The sequence below is a fragment of the Urocitellus parryii genome, chromosome 4, assembly GCF_045843805.1.
Source record: "Urocitellus parryii isolate mUroPar1 chromosome 4, mUroPar1.hap1, whole genome shotgun sequence".
Taxonomy (NCBI): domain Eukaryota; kingdom Metazoa; phylum Chordata; class Mammalia; order Rodentia; family Sciuridae; genus Urocitellus; species Urocitellus parryii.
The window spans coordinates 159,363,984-159,382,859 of record NC_135534.1 but is presented as its reverse complement, the minus strand read 5'-3'; the positions used below and the strand labels follow the sequence as shown (position 1 = coordinate 159,382,859).

General features: G+C 33.2%; 1 protein-coding gene across 2 annotated transcripts in view; it reads right to left on the bottom strand.

Moving 5' to 3' along the window:
• Cntln (centlein) overlaps positions 1-18,876 on the bottom strand; it is a 291,783-nt gene that overhangs the window by 197,055 nt on the left and 75,852 nt on the right. For both annotated transcript variants that reach the window (XM_026397573.2, XM_026397574.2), the window contains exon 6: positions 7,177-7,310. In XM_026397573.2, the coding sequence (XP_026253358.2) occupies positions 7,177-7,310 (134 nt within the window). The remainder of the gene's footprint in view (positions 1-7,176; positions 7,311-18,876) is intronic.

Here is an 18,876-nt window from a genome sequence, read left to right as displayed (position 1 = left end):
TCTTCTTACCTCCTTTTTTATTTAAATTTAAATAAATCTAAATAAATTTATTTAGATTTATTCCTAGAGATGTTTTCTTGCTGTTGTTGCTGTTGAGATTGAGGATTCTGTTGTTGTTTTCTCTTGTTTTTGAGGCTACTATGAAAGAAAGTGTTTTCCTGATTACCTTCACAGAATTACCACTGGTGTATAAGAAAGCTATTTTGATTTTGTAAACTGATAGTTCTTAGAATTTGTTTATTAACTCTGGCAATTTTCTGGTGGAACTTTTTGAATCTTCTATGTACAGGATCATATTTTCCAAAACAATGATATTTTGACTTATTCCTTTCTCATTTTTGTCCCTATTATTTCCTACTCTTGCCTGATTACCCTGGCTAGAATTTCTGGTACTATATTGAATAGGAGGTGAACAGTTTTCTCTTGTTCTGGGTTTTAAAGAAAATGTTTTCAGTTCTTACTCATATGTTTTCAGCTTTTCAATATGAGGTGGGTTTGGGGTTTGATGCTGAGATATGTTCCTTTTATCCCTTGTTCATTCAGTGTCTTTATCATGAATAGATGCTGAATTTTTTTCAAGGATTTCTCTGCATAGAGACTGTTATTTTTTACATGGTATTTTTCTCTGTGCCTATAGCTTCAAACTGGTGATTCATTTACATAAACAATCTTAAATGAACAAAATAAATCCTCAGACAGTTGTTGAAAATGGGTAGAAAATAATACAGGAGAAATAAGCTCTACTTTTTAGGTGTTTAGGACATTTAATATTCTCTAACCACAACCACATCCCCTGTTCCCATACATATTTGCATAAACCATCTTTTGCAACTATTTAAAAATAGTCACTTGCATAAAATAATAGTCCAAATATGGGGGAGGGGAAAGAAGAGAACCAATAATGGCATGATCCTCCCAGGGAATGTGATTCAAGAGGAGAGGAAAAGAAACTCACAGCAATAATCCATGCTACATACTGCATTATCCATGAATAAAACTGGAAAAAATGACCAAAGGATATAAGCAATAGAACATCTATCAGAGAATAGTGAAGATATATGTTAAGGAGGAGAACTAACTAAATGCATTTGGAAAAAAGACATGATGAAGGTAAAGGACATCATCTTTCAATATAATGTAAAAGACAAAATTCATTTCTGCTCCAATGTTAGAAGATATTTACTATTTCTTAGAGGTTCGGAATCAGTAGGGTTAGATTTATTTACATTACAGACCAAGTGCAACAAAACATATGTATCTTTAATCATAAGAAACATACTCAAGAATAGGAAGATGCTTGTACTATTATGAGGCACTTGAGGATTAAGAACTCAACTGAAGGAAGACTATATTTTCATCTCATAACTCATGCAATTTTCTGGGCATACTCTCAGTAAGTAGAATAGAAGCATAATTTATGTATATATTTCTTTTAATCCCTATGCTACCCTATGGAATATAGATGGGATGAGGGCACACTGATGTGGAAATATAAAAAGTAGAATTTGATTAGTATCAAAGGAGGCAACAAACAAGTTTTACAAAACTCATACATCTGGCCACTTGAAAACAATGAATTTGTCTAGATCTCTCCTCATTTGAAAACAAATTTTAAAAAGCAAATAGTACAGATGGGTAATTAATATTAAGAAAAACTAATTGTGCATAATCAAAGGAAAAGTATAGTCCTGGGGAGGAACAACTGAAGAAATTAGAAAAAAATATGGGGAAAAAAGTCATTACATCTATCTGAAACATCAGTTAGATGTCAAGATGTAAGGGCATGTCTGAGAGCAGGGAATCTTTCTCATTGCTACCAAGTACTTAAGATAGTTTTCCTCTCTCTTATTAAATATTTGTTTTATCAGACACATATTATGTATCTATTTGCTTTCACTTCACCTAGTTCTTAGACTTTCCCTTTTTCTGCCTCAACCTATGAATTACCATTCCTGCTTGCGAAATTTACACAATTAATGTGGCTCATCACTTGAGGATAAACAGTATGCTGCAAGCTTAGTCTCTTTATACAAGTTCCAGACTCTGATAAAATGCTATCAGGCCTTGGTATGAGTGAACTCTGACCAATGGAAGATGAAACACAAAAGGAACCAGTGGTCAAATAAATTATCTTCTTCCATCTGACATATTGCTCTAGGGCCTAGTTTCTCTCTACAGAATCAAGCTGGGTGGCTAATTCAGTATACCTGAGCTCATCAATAAAAAGTAGACAACAAAATAATGCATCATGTTTATTTTTTATCTCTTCATGCCTAAAATTCTTGCTCTTTCAATCACTTTGGTGGTAACTGAAGCTCCCAAGTAAATAATGGATACTTAATTCCTAACTGAGGTTCTATTTTCTAGGATATCTGAAAACATCCATCTGTTGAATGTGTGAAATGAAAAAGACAACATAAAGAAGGATAGTTAAAAAGAAAAAAAAGATGCCATCATGGCATTAAAATCCATAATGAGAGCAGTTATAAGCAAAATCAAAACTATGGAAAATAAATGAATTCTTTTAGGTTCAAAGGCCTGAGAAAAACAAGGAAAAAAAGAATCAAAAATCAATAAGAAAAAAGAAGTGATAAAGTTCAGAGCTGAAATTAATGCAATAGAGAGTAAAAGGACAATACAAGGAATCAATGAAACAAAGAATTAGTTCTTTGAAAAGATAAATGACATTGATAAACCCTTAGGCAAACGAAAAGAAAGAAAGAGACAACCCAAATTAATAAAATTAGAAAAAAGAACAACAGATATTATGAAACATGAACCAAGATGATATAAAAAGCCTTAATAGCTCCATAACAATCAATATAATTAAAGCAATAGTAAAAATCTCCCAATGAAGAAGCCAAGACCAGATGGATTCACAGATGAATTTTACCAGATCTTTGAAGAACTAATATCAATGTTCCTTAAATTATTTTATGAAATAGGCAGGGAAGGAACTCTTCCAAACTCACTCTACAAAGCTAGCATTATTCTGTTACCAAAACTTGATATGGACATAACAAATAAAGAAAATCATAGACCCATCTCCTTGATGAGCACAGATACAAAATCCTCAATAAAATAGTGAAAATCAAATTCAACATCACATTTTAAAAAATCATACACCATAATCAAGTTGGTTTCAATCCAGGGAATGAAAGGTTTTTTTCAATATATGCAAATAAATAAATGTAATATATGACATAAATAGAATCAAAGATAGAAATCACATAATCATCTGAATAAGTGCGCAAAAATACCTTCAATAAAATTCAACATCCCTTCATGATTTAAAAAAAAAAAAAAACAGTCAAATGTGGTGGTACACACTTGTAATCTCAGTAGCTTTCGAGGCTGAGTTAGGAGGATTTAGAGTTCAAAGCCAGCTTCAACAACTTAGGGAAACTCCTAAGCAACTGAGTGAGGCTCTGTCTCAAAATAAAAAAATATATATAAAGGGCTGGGGATGTAGCCCAGTGATTAAGTGCTCCTAGGTTCAATACCTGGTAAAAAAGAAAAAAAATATAGCCATAGAAGAATTCTACCTCAACATAATAAATGGTACATAAGAACAACCCGTAGCCAACATCAGACTGAATGGGACAAAATTGAAAGCATTTCCTTTAAACTAAGGAACAAAACAAGTGTATTCATGCTTACCACTTTTATTAATTATAGTACTAGAAACCAACCAGAGCAATCTGGCAAGGGAAATAAATAGATATAAATAATAAGAGAGGAAGTCAAATCACCCCCATTTGCAGATCATAATTATTCTTGGTATGGTTTAAATGTAAGGTGTCCCCAAAATGTCCATGTAAAGCAGGAATAGTCAAGTAAAATTAAGGGATATGAAAGCTATAACTTTATCAGTCCATCCTACTACAAATGGACTGACAGGATTATAGCTGTAGAAAGGTGGGCATGACTGAAGGAGATGGGTCACTGGGTTTGTGCCTTAGAAGGTTATATTTTCCCTGTGTCCCCTTATCCCTACCACCCTGCTTCCTGACCCTGAAATGAGCTAAACAGCCCCACCTGGAACCATGAAAAATAGAGATGGTTATCTATGGACTTAGACTTCTAATAATGTGAATCTCTTTCTATAAGCTGTTCTTGTTAGGTATTTTGGTCAAAGTGATGTAGAAGTTAACTAAGAAAAAATTATATGCCTAGAAAATCCTTAGTAATTAGCCAAAGTCTCTTAGAACTGATACATAAACACAGCAAAGTAGCAGGATACAAAATAAATCTACAAAAATCTGTAGCTTTCCTATACATCAACAATGAACTCAGGAGAACAATGTCATTAACAAAAATAAAGAAAATACCAAGAAATAAACTTAACCAAAGAGGTGAAATACCTTTACAATGAAAAGCATAAAACAATAAGGAAAGAAAGTGAAGAATATACTAGAAGACAGAAAGACATTCTATACTCAATGACTGAAAGAATTAATATTGTTAAAATGGCCTTACTACTAAAAGAAATCTATAGAATATATGCAATCCACATCAAAATACCGTTAGCATTCTTCCCAGGAATAGAAAAAAATCCTAAAACCCATATGTAAGCATAAAAGACCCCAAATTGATGAAACAATTCTGAGAGAAAGAAAAATGCTGGAGGCATCACAATTTCCAAACTCAAAATATACTATAGTGCCATTGTAACAAAGACAGTATGGTACTAGCATGAAAATAAACCCACAGATCAATGGACTAAAATAGAGAAATCAGGAATAAACCTATGCACCTACAGTCACCTGATTCTTGACAAAGGAGCCAAAAGCATATGTTGAAGAAAAGACAGTGTCTCCCACAAATAGTGCTGAGGAAACTGGATACTGACATGTGGAAGATTGAAATCAGATCCCTATCTCTCTCCCTGTATAAAAAAAATAATAATCTCAAAATGGATCAAAGACTTCATGCTAAAAACCTCAAACTACTAGAGGAAAACATATAAGAACATATAAGCAACAATTTCTTGAATAGGACTTCAATAGCTCAGGAAATACCTAAAATTGACAAATGGAATTACATCAAAATTATAAACCCTCTGCAAGTAAAGGGAAAAAAAAACAGAATAAAGAGATAGCCTGAAAGAACCTCTGCCAGCTATTCATTTGACAAAGAATTAATCTCTCACACAAGAATCTACTTCTCAGTGCAATATGGCAACAATTTCTTTTCTTCTGGCCTAAGGGTGGTAATAGTATCATGTCCTTGATAATCTATGGTTGGTATTATTCTGAATCTGATATCTGGAGAGAACAGATATCATCATCATAATGAGTCTTCCAAACCATAAACTTGGTATATCTCTGCACAGATATCGGACCTTTTATTTCTCTCAATAACATTATAGTTCTCTTTATAGGGATCATATACATCCTTAATTATATTTACTGTTCATATTTTTATATATATTATAAACTGAATTAATTTTAAATTAATTTCCTAATTGTTTCGCTAGTATAAAAATGCAATTGAATTTTAAACACTAACCTTATATCTACCAAACATGCAAAACTCATTAATTTAAACAATGAAATTTTCTATATAAATTTATATTTTTGACAAATAATTAGGTGGAAATTTTTCCTTTGGTTTTAGTTCCTATATCTTTGAATATTTACTCTTTCCTTACTGCATACTTGTTACTTATGACTACATGATACCCATTATTTTGCAAAACTATAGATAAAATTTAGGATCCGAATTGTTCTGTTCATCCTCCAGAGGTAATTTACACTTGCTTTTGCTAAATGCCTAGGAAAAGTAGCAATCAAACTGAATTCAATTTCAGGATTCTGACTTAAGCATTTTCCAAACCAAAATTAGAACTATACCATCAAGACTTACTTTTTGGTCAGATTCACAACCAATTTCCAACAAAATTTTCACCTCAATTATCAAATCATTACCTATTAAGCCAAGTTTTGTTTAGACAACTGGCTAATATTTTTATACCCAACTTTTCAGTAAACATGTTTAGATATTCAGTATGTATTAGAGATAAGTAATTATTATATGAGCATAAAGATTTATATACTTTAACTTTGAATAAAATATACTTGAGGTAGTTCATTACAATAACTCATAATACAAAAAATAACATGAATTAAATATTCAATAAAATATATAAATAATTATGAATCCCCCCAAAATCAATCCATATAGAAATAGAACTAAGTCATCCTCATTGTTTATCAAAAAAGCATATCCAAATAAGGGAGTGCCTAGGACATTTTTCCACAATCCTGGCTTTGTGTGGCTTGAATATAGCACACAGCTCATGTTTGTATGTCATAAACAACATAACAGTATACTTAAATGTACAAAACTGTATTTCACTGAATGGAACTATAAAAAGTACCAGCATACAGCACTAACTAACTTAACCTTCTTATCAATGCCCACTAAAATGAAAGAAAATTAACAACTTAAAGTTACTGAAAGAATAACTCTATCCAAATATATACCAGAATGGTAGTCACTTTCACCATCTCATATAAAAACTTTTTATTTAAACAATTAACTTTATCATTTACCATTATAAACAAACCTTCAGTGTCATGAGATGGTCTATTAACCAAGCAAAAATCCTGTACTGATCTATAGTCTGACACTATTTTCTAGTCAAGGCAATTATGAAGTAAAGAAACAGGTAGAATTAACATGTTTCAAAACACTTTAAAAAAACAAGTATAGCATGTTTACCTTTTCAAGTGTTTCCACTTTATGTGTAGTACTAAAAAATTAAAAATGTTGATGTAGAAAGAATATTTCACGAAGTAGAACTATATAGGACATGATAAAATAAAAATTAAAAATTCTGTTTCTCATTTATTATTGTTGATTATAACAATGATTATCATTTAACACATGGCTAGGAACTTGAATAAACAATGAAAAAATGCATGGTCCTTAAAAACTGAAGTAAGGGTACTCCTTGCCTATGCATTCTTAATCCTGTGAGCCCTACTTATTCTCCTACAAAATTATTCCCAGTTTAGTGTACATAATTCTATTTTTTCAATGCAGAAACACATGTACCTATAGAAGACTATTTTATCATTTTTATGGGTGTTCATAATAAGCATAAATGATATCATACCAAATGACTAATGGCATTTCAATAATGTTAAATTGAAAATAAAATATACTTGCCTGACCAGGGTAATATCCATATCCTTTTGAAGAAGTTCAGTCTGTTTATTATTAAACTGTATTGATAGAGCATTATATTTACTCTGTGATACTTCAATTTCTTTCTTTGCTTCAATTAAATTTTCTTCAAAGGCCTAAAATTAAAGCACTTATAATCAAATATAATAAACATGCAATGTAACAACATTTTTTATATTTATACTACAAAATGACAGAAAATCTTGTAGTGTTTTAATATAATTTAAAAATTTTAACACAACTGTTACACTACTCAGATTTTTCTTCAGAAAGAAACACTGTATCTTACCTTCTTGATATGAAGATTAAGAATTTGAAACAAAAACTTAAGAAACTGAATATTTAGTTATTAAAATTATAATATATTATTTAATGAAGAAGTTTATTAAAGGAAAAATGAACTTAAATTATTTAAAAATTAGTCAAAAATGGTAGTTGTCTCATTTTTTTGTTTCCTTGTTTTAAATGTATACACAAATATACTCAGAGAAAAAAGGATAGGACAACAAAGAAAACAAAATCATTTTCTAATGTTTGAGACTCAGACCATGTTGTTCTCCTGATTTATGGTAAAATTTCACCTGAATTTCTTCAAATTTGACCATTTCCATCTGATCATTCTCTTAAATCTTTTCTACATTTTGAAACAATTTCAAAACTTGATTTTTAATATATAAATTAATTTCATTGTTATGAAGAATAACTTAAAGTTTATTTCTAAATATAGTATGCCAACAGACAAATCATCCAATCATTATTTTCAAAAGTAAGCAACAGGCTTTAGGTTAAGCACTAGAAACTCCCATTTATTCACAAAAATGAAATGACAGATACATAAGTAGGTAGATAAATGGAGGAAGAAAGAAAGGGAGGAAGGAAGAAGGGTGGAGGAAAGTATGTAGGTAGATTTGTTTGGGTGGGGGAGTTGTGGTTCTTAAGAGAGAAAGGAAACTCTGGACAACCCCATCCCCTGTAACTCACTGTGTGACCTGATGCAATCCCTTCTTCCTCTGAGCCTCAGTTTCCTGATTTATTGGATGAAGGCACTGGCCAAAGCACCTCCAGGTTCCTGAAGGCCTGATGAGCCATGTGGCTGCCTCCCTGAACTCCCACAGCTCCACAAGGGTGGGCCCAGCCAGGGCAGGTGCTTTTTCTGTCAAATCACTTCCACCTTCACTGCAGACACTCTCCGGTCAATACCTGGTTCAGAAGTATAGACAAGCCTCCCAGCCTAGGGACTGCCTGTCTGGATTCCTCAACTCCACAGTGCAGCCACCCATGCTGTTGAAACTCTCTAATATGTTGTTGTCATTTTCCTGCCTTAGGTGGTTCAAGTGGGCTGTCCTTTGCCACCCACGGCTTCTCCCTGGACCTAACGGCTTCTTTCTTCCATATTGGAGTCATAAAAAGAGAATGTGTAAAAGGGTGGTGTTTTGTTTGGGTTTGGTTGGATTTTTTAATCTATATAGTGGCGTTTAAATATACCCACAAATACTTTTAACAACCTTCCTTCAAAATATGAAGTCTAACCCTCTTCCCCCTAAATGTAAGCTATACTTAATGACACTTCTAACAAATAAAATATGGTAAAAGTAAAAAAAAAAAAAACACTGAAAAATAAAAGAAACTATACTAGTAGTCCTCATATGGAATAGCAAGAGCTAAGAAAATGCCTTTCTCTCTATGCCCTTCTTACATTTTAGAGGTGGCTCAATGTTTAACCACTGAGAAGTGATTAGGACTAAATGAAGTAACGTGTTTGGCATGGAAGAATTCAGACTTATAAATAAAAATGGGAACTACAGAAATGGTTCTTACACTCAAAAACAAATTAAAAAAAAAATTCTGTGACTGTGTCCTAGAGACACAGAAGAAAATTTTTAAACCACCACACACAGGTTCTAGGGAAAGCTACCTGTATCAGGATTTATTCTGAATTATTTCAAAAAACAGAGAGGAAAAGGAGTCCCCAGACAATGGAAAAGTACACTAGAGTGCCAGGAACCTCAACATTGCCTAAAAGGGACAAATTAATACCATGGGGAAAGAAAGGGATATTAACATATTCCCACTCAAGATGAACTCAAAGAAAATCTAAACTTCTAAAGGAGGATCAACAAAGTGAACACTAGATAAAAGTTTTTAAAAATCTTTGCCAAATTTATTGCTATAACAAGAGTAAGCATACAGACTAAATAAACGTAAAACAGACTACACAACCAGACCAAATAATATATACTGAAATTTGATAGAAGATGGAAGTGTCTTTATAAATCCTTGGGGGAAAGCTAGTCTATTAAATTAAGGCCATAATACTATTCTGATTAAACTGAAACCTTTTTGACATAGACCCCAAAACACCTTCCATATTTCCATATTTCTCTTCATTACAAATATTAGTATATGACAAAGCTTGCCATTTTGTTGTTTATGTGTTTATTTTAGACCACTTGTTGTTTAGAATATAAGTTCCATAAAAGCTGAAATTTTTATACTGTTTCTTAGTTGCTTTTCAATACCAGACACATAATGAATGGATATATTCAATAAATCCTTATTAAACGTGGAGAATCGTAACATTATCTTCTCTGGATTTATACTAATACCTCTAGGCCCTGTTCCCTCATATCAAAAGAGTAACACACTTCCTCCAAATTTCTTCCAGTCAACAATTTCGTAAGATGCAAGGCCTAATCACAAGAAAAATAACTTACTGCAACATCAGCCTAAACCATACTTCACTAAACTTATAGCAGGAACTGTCATTTTTTGCCTTTTCCCCATAAAATGCCATTCTTTCCCCAAGTTTGAGAAGACACTCCCATTGCAATTCTTCCTGTTGTAACAACCTAATATAGTACTTATTTGTTTGGTTTTTATTTTATTTTCTTTTGGAATTTTTTTTTTAATTTGACATTTTAGTGTTGTAACTCAGAGAGGGTGTGGACAGAATTAAAGATGTCTCATTGTTAAATAGGTAAACTGAGTATCAAGGAATACTTATTTCTACCCTACCTGTGGAGATTAAAGCTACCTAGATGAGTAAGTCTTGCTCAAGGTCCTGTTTTCTGAAATATTTCTTAAGCATGAATGGTAACTTAATTTCTGGTTTAAGATCCATCATCAGTTCCAGTGAATCTCTGGCTTTTATTTTCCTTTGGTGACTTTCCATGAGAGAGAATAATTAGGTGATTATATCTGATAGAATGCTTTCTCTTAAATTCTCAGAACCCACTATTACAACAAACGGCCCCTTTTTGTAAACCTGAAATAATTTAGAAGTACAACAGCATCCCGGTCTTGTGGAACAAGTTTAAACCACATAGTAAACAGCACTGTAGAACACGATCCTCTAATGAATTAGAAGGCCTTTGAGGAATACAGCAACACTCGAAACCCAGTGACTTCTTTTAACCAGCTCTAACAATAGATAAAACCACTTTTCTACTGAATAAAGGTGAAACCTATAGACTTTATATATTATCACTTATATTATTCAGGACCAAAGAATACAATAGCAGTAGCAATATCTAATAATTACATAAATGCCTCTTGCCAACTACCCATTCACATTTGACTATAACTTTGGGGGTTTTAACAAGTCATGAATCACTCCAATTCAGACCATTCAAATTAACATAATACAAAGATATCACCTCTACAAATTAGTTTTCCTACATTTAAAGTCTTCACTTCTCCTCATGGAAAAAGTAATGAGATTTCTAAGTAATAATCCCGGTTTATTCAACTCCCTTTCATCTTGACTACTACCCCCAAAGTTTGAAAATTATAAGAAAATTTTGTTCAGAAAGGGTGATTCTTTCTTTAATTTAAATATTTGGAACATACAGACGAGATAAATCATTAAACATCTAAGATTAAGTAAAAAGGTTATACTGCTTTTATTTCACTTGAAAAAAAAAAAAAAACACATGTGTCAAGGTTCTACTTCCAAAATGATGTAGCTTCAAAATGTATAACCTTGGGGCTGGGGATGTGGTTCAAGTGGTAGCGTGCTTTCCTGGTATGCGTGCGGCCCAGGTTCGATCCTCAGCACCACATACAAACAAAGATGTTGTCCGCCGAAAACTAAAAAAAAAATATTAAAATTCTCTCTCTCTCTCTCTCTCTCTCTCTCTCTCTCTCTCTCTTTAAAAAAAATGTATAACCTAGAGAAAAAAAGCATAACTGTTAAAAATTTCAGAAAAACGAATATTTAAAGTCACTGCGAATTGTCCTAAGGACATATAGTATATAAAGGAATATCAATTTATGAAAACTTAAAAATGTTCATTAAGAGCAGTGGAAATCTCTGACATTTGATGCGGGATCTATTCACAACCACCGAACTTCTAGTTTATTTAATAGAAACATATCCAAGAACAAATGCATTTCCACAGATGAGTGAGGTTACTACATTTATAATCTTCCTCCCTAAGTTTCTGACCTCCTACCCAACCAGTCACTACTCATAGAACAGAAGATCTTCTCCTAGTAGTAGACAAAAAATACCAGACCACTGGCATCAACCACACTCATATCAGATCACTCAGATGTAGGAAGTCCCTCATAGTAAGAGGAAAGCCAAGAAGACAGAAAGGTACCACCCCAATAAACACCATGCTCCTAAAGGTAACACTTGAAGTAAAGGAGTCATTTTTCTTACCCTACTGTCCAAAATGTTGGTAGAGATATTTCCTCCAGGAGTAGAAGCAGGCAACAAGAACAAAGAGATAAGAAGTTCCTTCCTATTAAGCTGACTTTGCTTGAAACTGAGTTTGGAGATATTAAATATCAATCACAGTGCCTCAAAATAACTGAATTTGAGGGTAAAAAACAAAGAGGAAATTGATATCTCTGTAACATTAAAAAGATACACTGTAGGGCAATTAGTTACATTTCTACACACCAACAATAACAGAAAAGAAAATTAAGAAAATGAATTGATTTCAATCAAATCAAAAGAATGCTTCAAATAAATATAACTAAGGAGGTAAAAGACTTATACATTGAAAATTACAAACTTTTATCAATATCCATACAGAATATTAAGGAACCCTAAACATCCAAAACAATTTTGAAAAAGAATAACAATGTTGGAGGACTCTATTTCTTCATTTCAAACCATATGACAAAGCCATAGGAATAAAAACAATGTGATACTAGAATACAGATATATTGACCAACAGAATAGAGTCTAGAATTAATTCATTTTATATTTGGTAAAATTATTTTTCACAGGGATACCAAGACCACTCAATCCAAATAGGTAAGGGAGGTCATTACCACTAGATCTATCCTAGAAAACATGCTAATGGAAGTTCTTCATATTGAAGTGAAAGGATACAAAAGACAGTAATTGAAAGCCATATGAAGAAATAAAGATTTTCAGCAAAGGTAAATACATAGTGAGTATAAAATATCAATTATTTGTAACTCAAATTTTTATTTTGAACTTTATTTCAAAGATAAATACTTTTTAACATGTATATATCTATATTACTAAGCACATGATAATATATAAAGAGGTAATTTGTGACAACAGTAACAAAGTGTAGAGAAAGAACTGTAAAAGACCAGGGTTTTTATAAGGTATTACAAACTACTGGTATCAATTCAAACTAGATTTCAGTACATTTAGGATAGTAAATGTAATACCCATGGTAATCACAAAGAAAAGATCAACAAAATACACACACACACACACACACACACACACAAAATGAACCAAAAAAGGAAAGGAGGAACAAAAACACAATTGCAAAAGGAAAGAAAAAGAAATAAGAAAATGGCAGAAGTTAGTTATTACCTAACTCTAAAAATAAATGGAAAGAAAACAGATAGTGGAAGGGAGCTAGGCAGCAAGTTCCAATCTCCTCACAACACAGAAAGGAGACAGAAAAGAAAAAGTAGAATAGAGAGGTGGATGACAAAATAAATACTCTAAGACTCTACAAAGTCCGAGACCTGGAGAGACTTGAAGATAGGTTACCAGAGTGGAAAATAAGCACTGAATCCCCTAACCAGGAACCTGAACCAGGGTAGGAGAATGGGGGTGGAGTAACAAAGAAAAGGGGAACAGAAAACTCTTAAGCTCATACACTTAAAACATTTGAAAAGGCAGACAAAATTTAAAGCTTGACAGGAACAGCAGGGTCCTTCAAACAGAGCAAACAGCTAAAAAGCAAATCAAGAAAACAAAGCTGAGCCAGCCACTTGGTGAAACACTCAGCAGACTAGTCACCCTCTCAAATCAACAATGTGTCTTCCCATGCCCAGACAGCTGCAAGTTAAATCAAAAGGAAGTCGCTTGCAGTGGTACCTTAAGATCCTGGGTAGAAAGAATTTCTAGAAGGACCACTATTAGCCAAAAATCACTGAATCCCTCCCAGCTCCCCACCAACAAAGGGAGTTGGGTGGAGTGAATCTGTGCCAGGAAATGTGTCAAACCCATTTGTTCGGCTCAGCATCTGTAATCCAGGCAAGAGCAGAAATCTCTGTGCAGTGTCCATTCAACTCAGAAAGACAACCAACAAAGCAGCTTAGATCCCAGCAGAGGAAAGCTGATTCACCAGGACCACAACAGCCTTGACCACTGACACTGGAGGAAGGCACCTTGGGAAGGCTAGGGGCTGTCCCTGGGATCTCTGGGCTGTACCAGAGGGAATCTGCCTGAATATCCAGTGACATAGAGACCCAATTCCTGGATAGTGATAACTGCAAATGTAAGGCTAGTAAGATAATTTCCCTGAATATCCTAGGAAACTTAAGTGGAAGACAGCTGCAAAGATAACCAAAGGAAGATCAATTAAGGAGGAAAATTACCTGAGTCTAGGAAACAGGAAAAGAATGCCCCAGTCTTATCTAGCACCCAGCCTGACCCAAGATCACAACTGGAGAATGAAAGGGCATTTTTGGAAACTGGAAAGAACTTTCATCAGACATAGTCAACAGAGGAAATTAACACATGCAATTCACAAGCTGCAGCAGTGGAAACTAAAGTCCAGGTGAACCACCCGAGTTCCTTCTCTACAGTACTACAGAGAACAGTGTTGGCAGGGGGAATACTTTCACACCAAGAAAAGCCACAATCAGAGTTCCTATGCTCACAATCACCAGGATCTTTACCTCAATGAAAAGGATACTGTTAAAGGAACCAGGTACATGATGACCTACAGCAATCACAGGGACAATCCAGCATCTGCATCAACTCCTGCATACTTTTTTTTTTCATTTTAAAATGGAATTTTATAAATTAAATCACTTCAAATACAAAGACTTTGGGATGAAAAATTCTATATTATTTGTCTGAGGTAATGACTAGAAATACGAAGAAAATATAAATCCACAGGTGTTTGAGTTTTGCAAAAGAGCAGGTTTCTAGGGAAAGAACTTGTGTTATGTTGTGATTTGGGTCCCTCACTGAGTTACCAAGCAAGATTAACTATTCTCTGAAGCCAGAGATTAAGGATAAAGTTTTTCAAACTGCTTTCAGGATAATGTTATCTCCATGCATACTTTTAAAACAACCAACCCACAACACTGCACCCTCTGAGCAGTCAACTGCAGGTCCCTGTGCTGACAAATAAGAATCAGCTGGTGGGAGGTCCCTGTGCTGACTAACCAGAATCAGAATCAGCTGGTGGGAGGTTCATAACAAATAGGGAATGGGTTGCTATGTCCCATAACTCAGGAGAGATTCACAGCAAAGCCTGATGGACATCTGCTTAACGTCCAAACCCCAATGAATTCCAACCAAGATTCAACAAGAATTTATTTAACATTGGCATAGTTTACTATAAATAACTCTAACATCAACTTTGTCATATTATTAACCCTTTATCTTGAATGATAATTGTTACCCCAATAGTCAACATTCAATCCATTTAAAAATGTATTTCATCTAATGGTTTAATTTAAGCTAAACCATTAAATTGGAATCAGTCTTCTTATCTTTGTTTTCCTAGCTCTAATTTATACTTGTTCCACTTGGCCCCTAATAGTCCTCCAGCATTATCTGCTGCTACTTCAAATACCCACAATCAATCAATTTCTCCTTTCTACCTTGGTATGAATTATTTTATATCTTTTCTCTTTTTCTTTCTTTCTTTTTTTTTGGTCTCTCTATTCCCTCTCTATTTTGTCCAATCTTTATTATTCCCACATTTTAGCCCTCATTTAAGGTTATAATAATTTTACTAAATTTAATAACTAATTTTTACCTATTTCAGAATTTTATTACAAGCTTATACCTATATTTGAGGAACTGTGGAGAAAAACAGAAATCAGTGTTTGTTTCTCATAACACTGAATAATTCGAGGCTTAGCTCTGAAGTGATTGTACTAAATATGGTCCAGTGGCATCTCTTAAAGGGTGCTGATATTGGGATCAGCAGGTCATGTACTGCCTAAAAGAAATGAGATCTGGACATTTACCCAACCCCGTGCACCAAAGAGAATGAAACTCACAAAGTAGTCCCTTCCTAAAAAGAAAAAATGAGATCTATACCAATAGATGAGTAGAAATACAAACAATATAAAGAAGCAAAGAAACAAACCATCACAAACAAACCATATGCATCAACAACTGACTCTACTGACATCACAATGGAGGAAATGTTAGAGAAAAAATTTAGAAAGTTCACATTTAAAATGTTCTATAAGCTAAAAGAAGATGTAAAGTGAAATTAAAGAGAAAATACAAAAACTAAAAAATCCCTTCAATAAAAATATAGAGGTTTGAAAAAGAACCAAACAGAAATCTTGGAAATGAAAAATTCAATGGAAAGCACCACCAATGGATTAGGTCACTTTGAAGATAGATTTTTGAGCCTTCTAAAATAAAGTATAAAAATCTTGAAAATAAAATTGCCCATAAAGAAAAGCTATTAAGAGACCTTAACCAGAACATGCTGGAAATCTGGGATAATATTAAAAGGCCGAAGGCTGTGAAATATAAAGTAAAAGGACAAACAATCTTTTCAATGAAATAATATCAGAAAAATTTCCAAACATTAAGAATGAGATGGAAATTCAAATACAAGGGGCTGGGTATGTGGCTCAAACGGTAGTGCGCTTGCCTGGTATGCACGGGGCGCTAAGTTCAATCCTCAGCACCACATAAAAATAAAGATGTTGTGTCCACCGAAAACTAAAAAATTTAAAAAAAGAAATAAAAAAAAGAAATTCAAATACAAGAGGCATACAGGACTACAAATATGCAAAAAATAGAATAGATCCACTTTAAGAAACATTATATGAAAATGCCTAAAATACAAAATAAGGGCAGAATTCTAAAAGCTGCAAGACAAAAATAGCTGGTCATATTTAGAGGTAAACCAATGTGGATTTTAACTGATTTCTCAACCCAGACCCTAAAAGCCATGAGGACTTGGAATAATACATACCAAATCTGAAAGAAAATAAATGCCAACTAAGAATACTATACACAGAAAAATTAGGCTTCAGGTTTAAAGATGAAATAAAAACCTTCAATGATAAACAGATGCTAAAGAATTCATAACTAGAAAGCTGACACTACAAAACATACTCAATGAAATATTTGATGGAAAGGAAATGAAAAAATAGAATTAAAACCAGCATTGGAAGGAAACATACTAAGAATAGTCAATTAAAGGACAATCTGGTCCAATTTAAGCAGTAAAAATAAATCAAAAATGTCGGGAAATAAAAATCAGCTCTCAATATAACAATGAATGTAAATGGACTACACTCTTCAATTAAAAGACATAGACTGGCAAATTGGATTAAAAAACAAACCCAACAATATGGATGACTGTAAGATGTTCACCACAGCCTGAAGGTAAAAGTATGGGGAAAAGACATACCATTCACATGGGACTTATAAATGTCCAGGAGTAGCTATTTTCATCTCAGATAAAGTAGACTTTGAACAAAAAGAGGAAACAAAAGAGCATCAGAAGAGACAAAGAAGGTCACTTCATATTGCTTAAGGGAATCACACAGCAACAAGATATAATGATTGTAAATATTTATGCCCCAAACAATCGAGCACCAATATATATAAAATAAACCCTTCTCAATATTAAGAATCAAATAGACCACAATATAATGATACAAGGTGACTTTAACATGCCTCTCTCACCACTGGTTAGATCATCCAACCTAAACTAAGGAAAGACTCTACAGAAATTAAAAATACAATTAATAATATGGATCTAACAGACACTTATATTCCATCCATCAATAAATGAATTCACTTTTTTCTAAGCAGTACATGGAATATTTTCTAAAAATAGACCATATCTTAGATCACAAAGCAAATATTAGCAAATAGAAAAAAAATAGAGGTAATACCTTGCATTCCATCAGATCATTATAAAATGAAATGAGAAATCAATTATATAAATAGAAGCTTCTCGGGCTGGGGATGTGGCTCAAGCGGTAGCGCGCTCGCCTGGCATGCGTGCGGCCTGGGTTCGATCCTCAGCACCACATACCAACAAAGATGTTGTGTCCGCCGAACACTAAGAAATAAAAATTCTCTCTCTCTCTCTCTCTCTCTCTCTCTCTCTCTCTCTCTCTCACTCTCTCTCTCCTCTCTCACTCTCTCTTAAAAAAAAAAATAGAAGCTTCTCTAACACCTGGAGACTAAAATATATGCTATTTAATGATGAAGGGATAACAGAAGAAACCAGCGAAGAAATTTAAAAATTCTTAGAATTAAGTGAGAAGAGTGATATACTGTATCAAAATTTCTAACACAGTATGAAGGCAGTATTAAAATTAAGTTCATAGCACTGTGCTCATACATTAAAAGTACATAAAGACACCAAATAAGTAATCTAACATTATATATCAAAACCAGAAAAAGAAGAACAAATACCAAAATCAGTTGAAGACAGAAAATAATTAAAATCAGAAATGAAGCTAAGAATAAAAAAAAAAAAAAGACAAAAGATCAACTAAACAGAGATAAACAAGTTTTATTAAAGGATAAATAAGATTGATACACTGGTAGCCAAACTTACCAAATTAAAGGGGGGGGGGGTGGGACTCAAATTAACAAAATTTGAGGCCAAAAAAAATGGAAATATCTCCACAGACACTATTGAAATCCAGAGGATCATCAAAAACTATTTTAAAATGTATACACCAATAAGCTAGATAATCTTTAAGATATTGACAAATTCCTCTCATATGACCTATCCAAATGGAAACATAAAAATATAGAAAATTTAAACACATCAATATCAAGTAATGAAATTGAAGCAAATATCAAAAGCCTTCCAACAAAGAAAAGCCCAGGACTGGATGGATTTCTCAGTCAAGTTCTACCAGACCTTTAAAGAAAAATTAATACCACCATTCCTCAAATTATTCCATAAAATATAAAAGAAGGGAGCACTGCCAAACTAAATTTTATGAAGACAGTATCAACCTGATACCAAAACCAGACAAAGATACATCAAGGAAAAAAAACTTCAGGCCAATATCTCTAATGAACATAGATGCAAAAACTTTAAATAAAACACTTCCAAATCACATACAAAACCATATTTTACAAATAGTACACCATGACAAAGGGAGTTTCATCCCAGGGTTGCAACATGTGGAAATAAAAAAATGTAACATACCACCTAAATAGCCTTACAGATAAGAATGACATGATTATTATCTCAAAAAGCATTTGATAAAGTA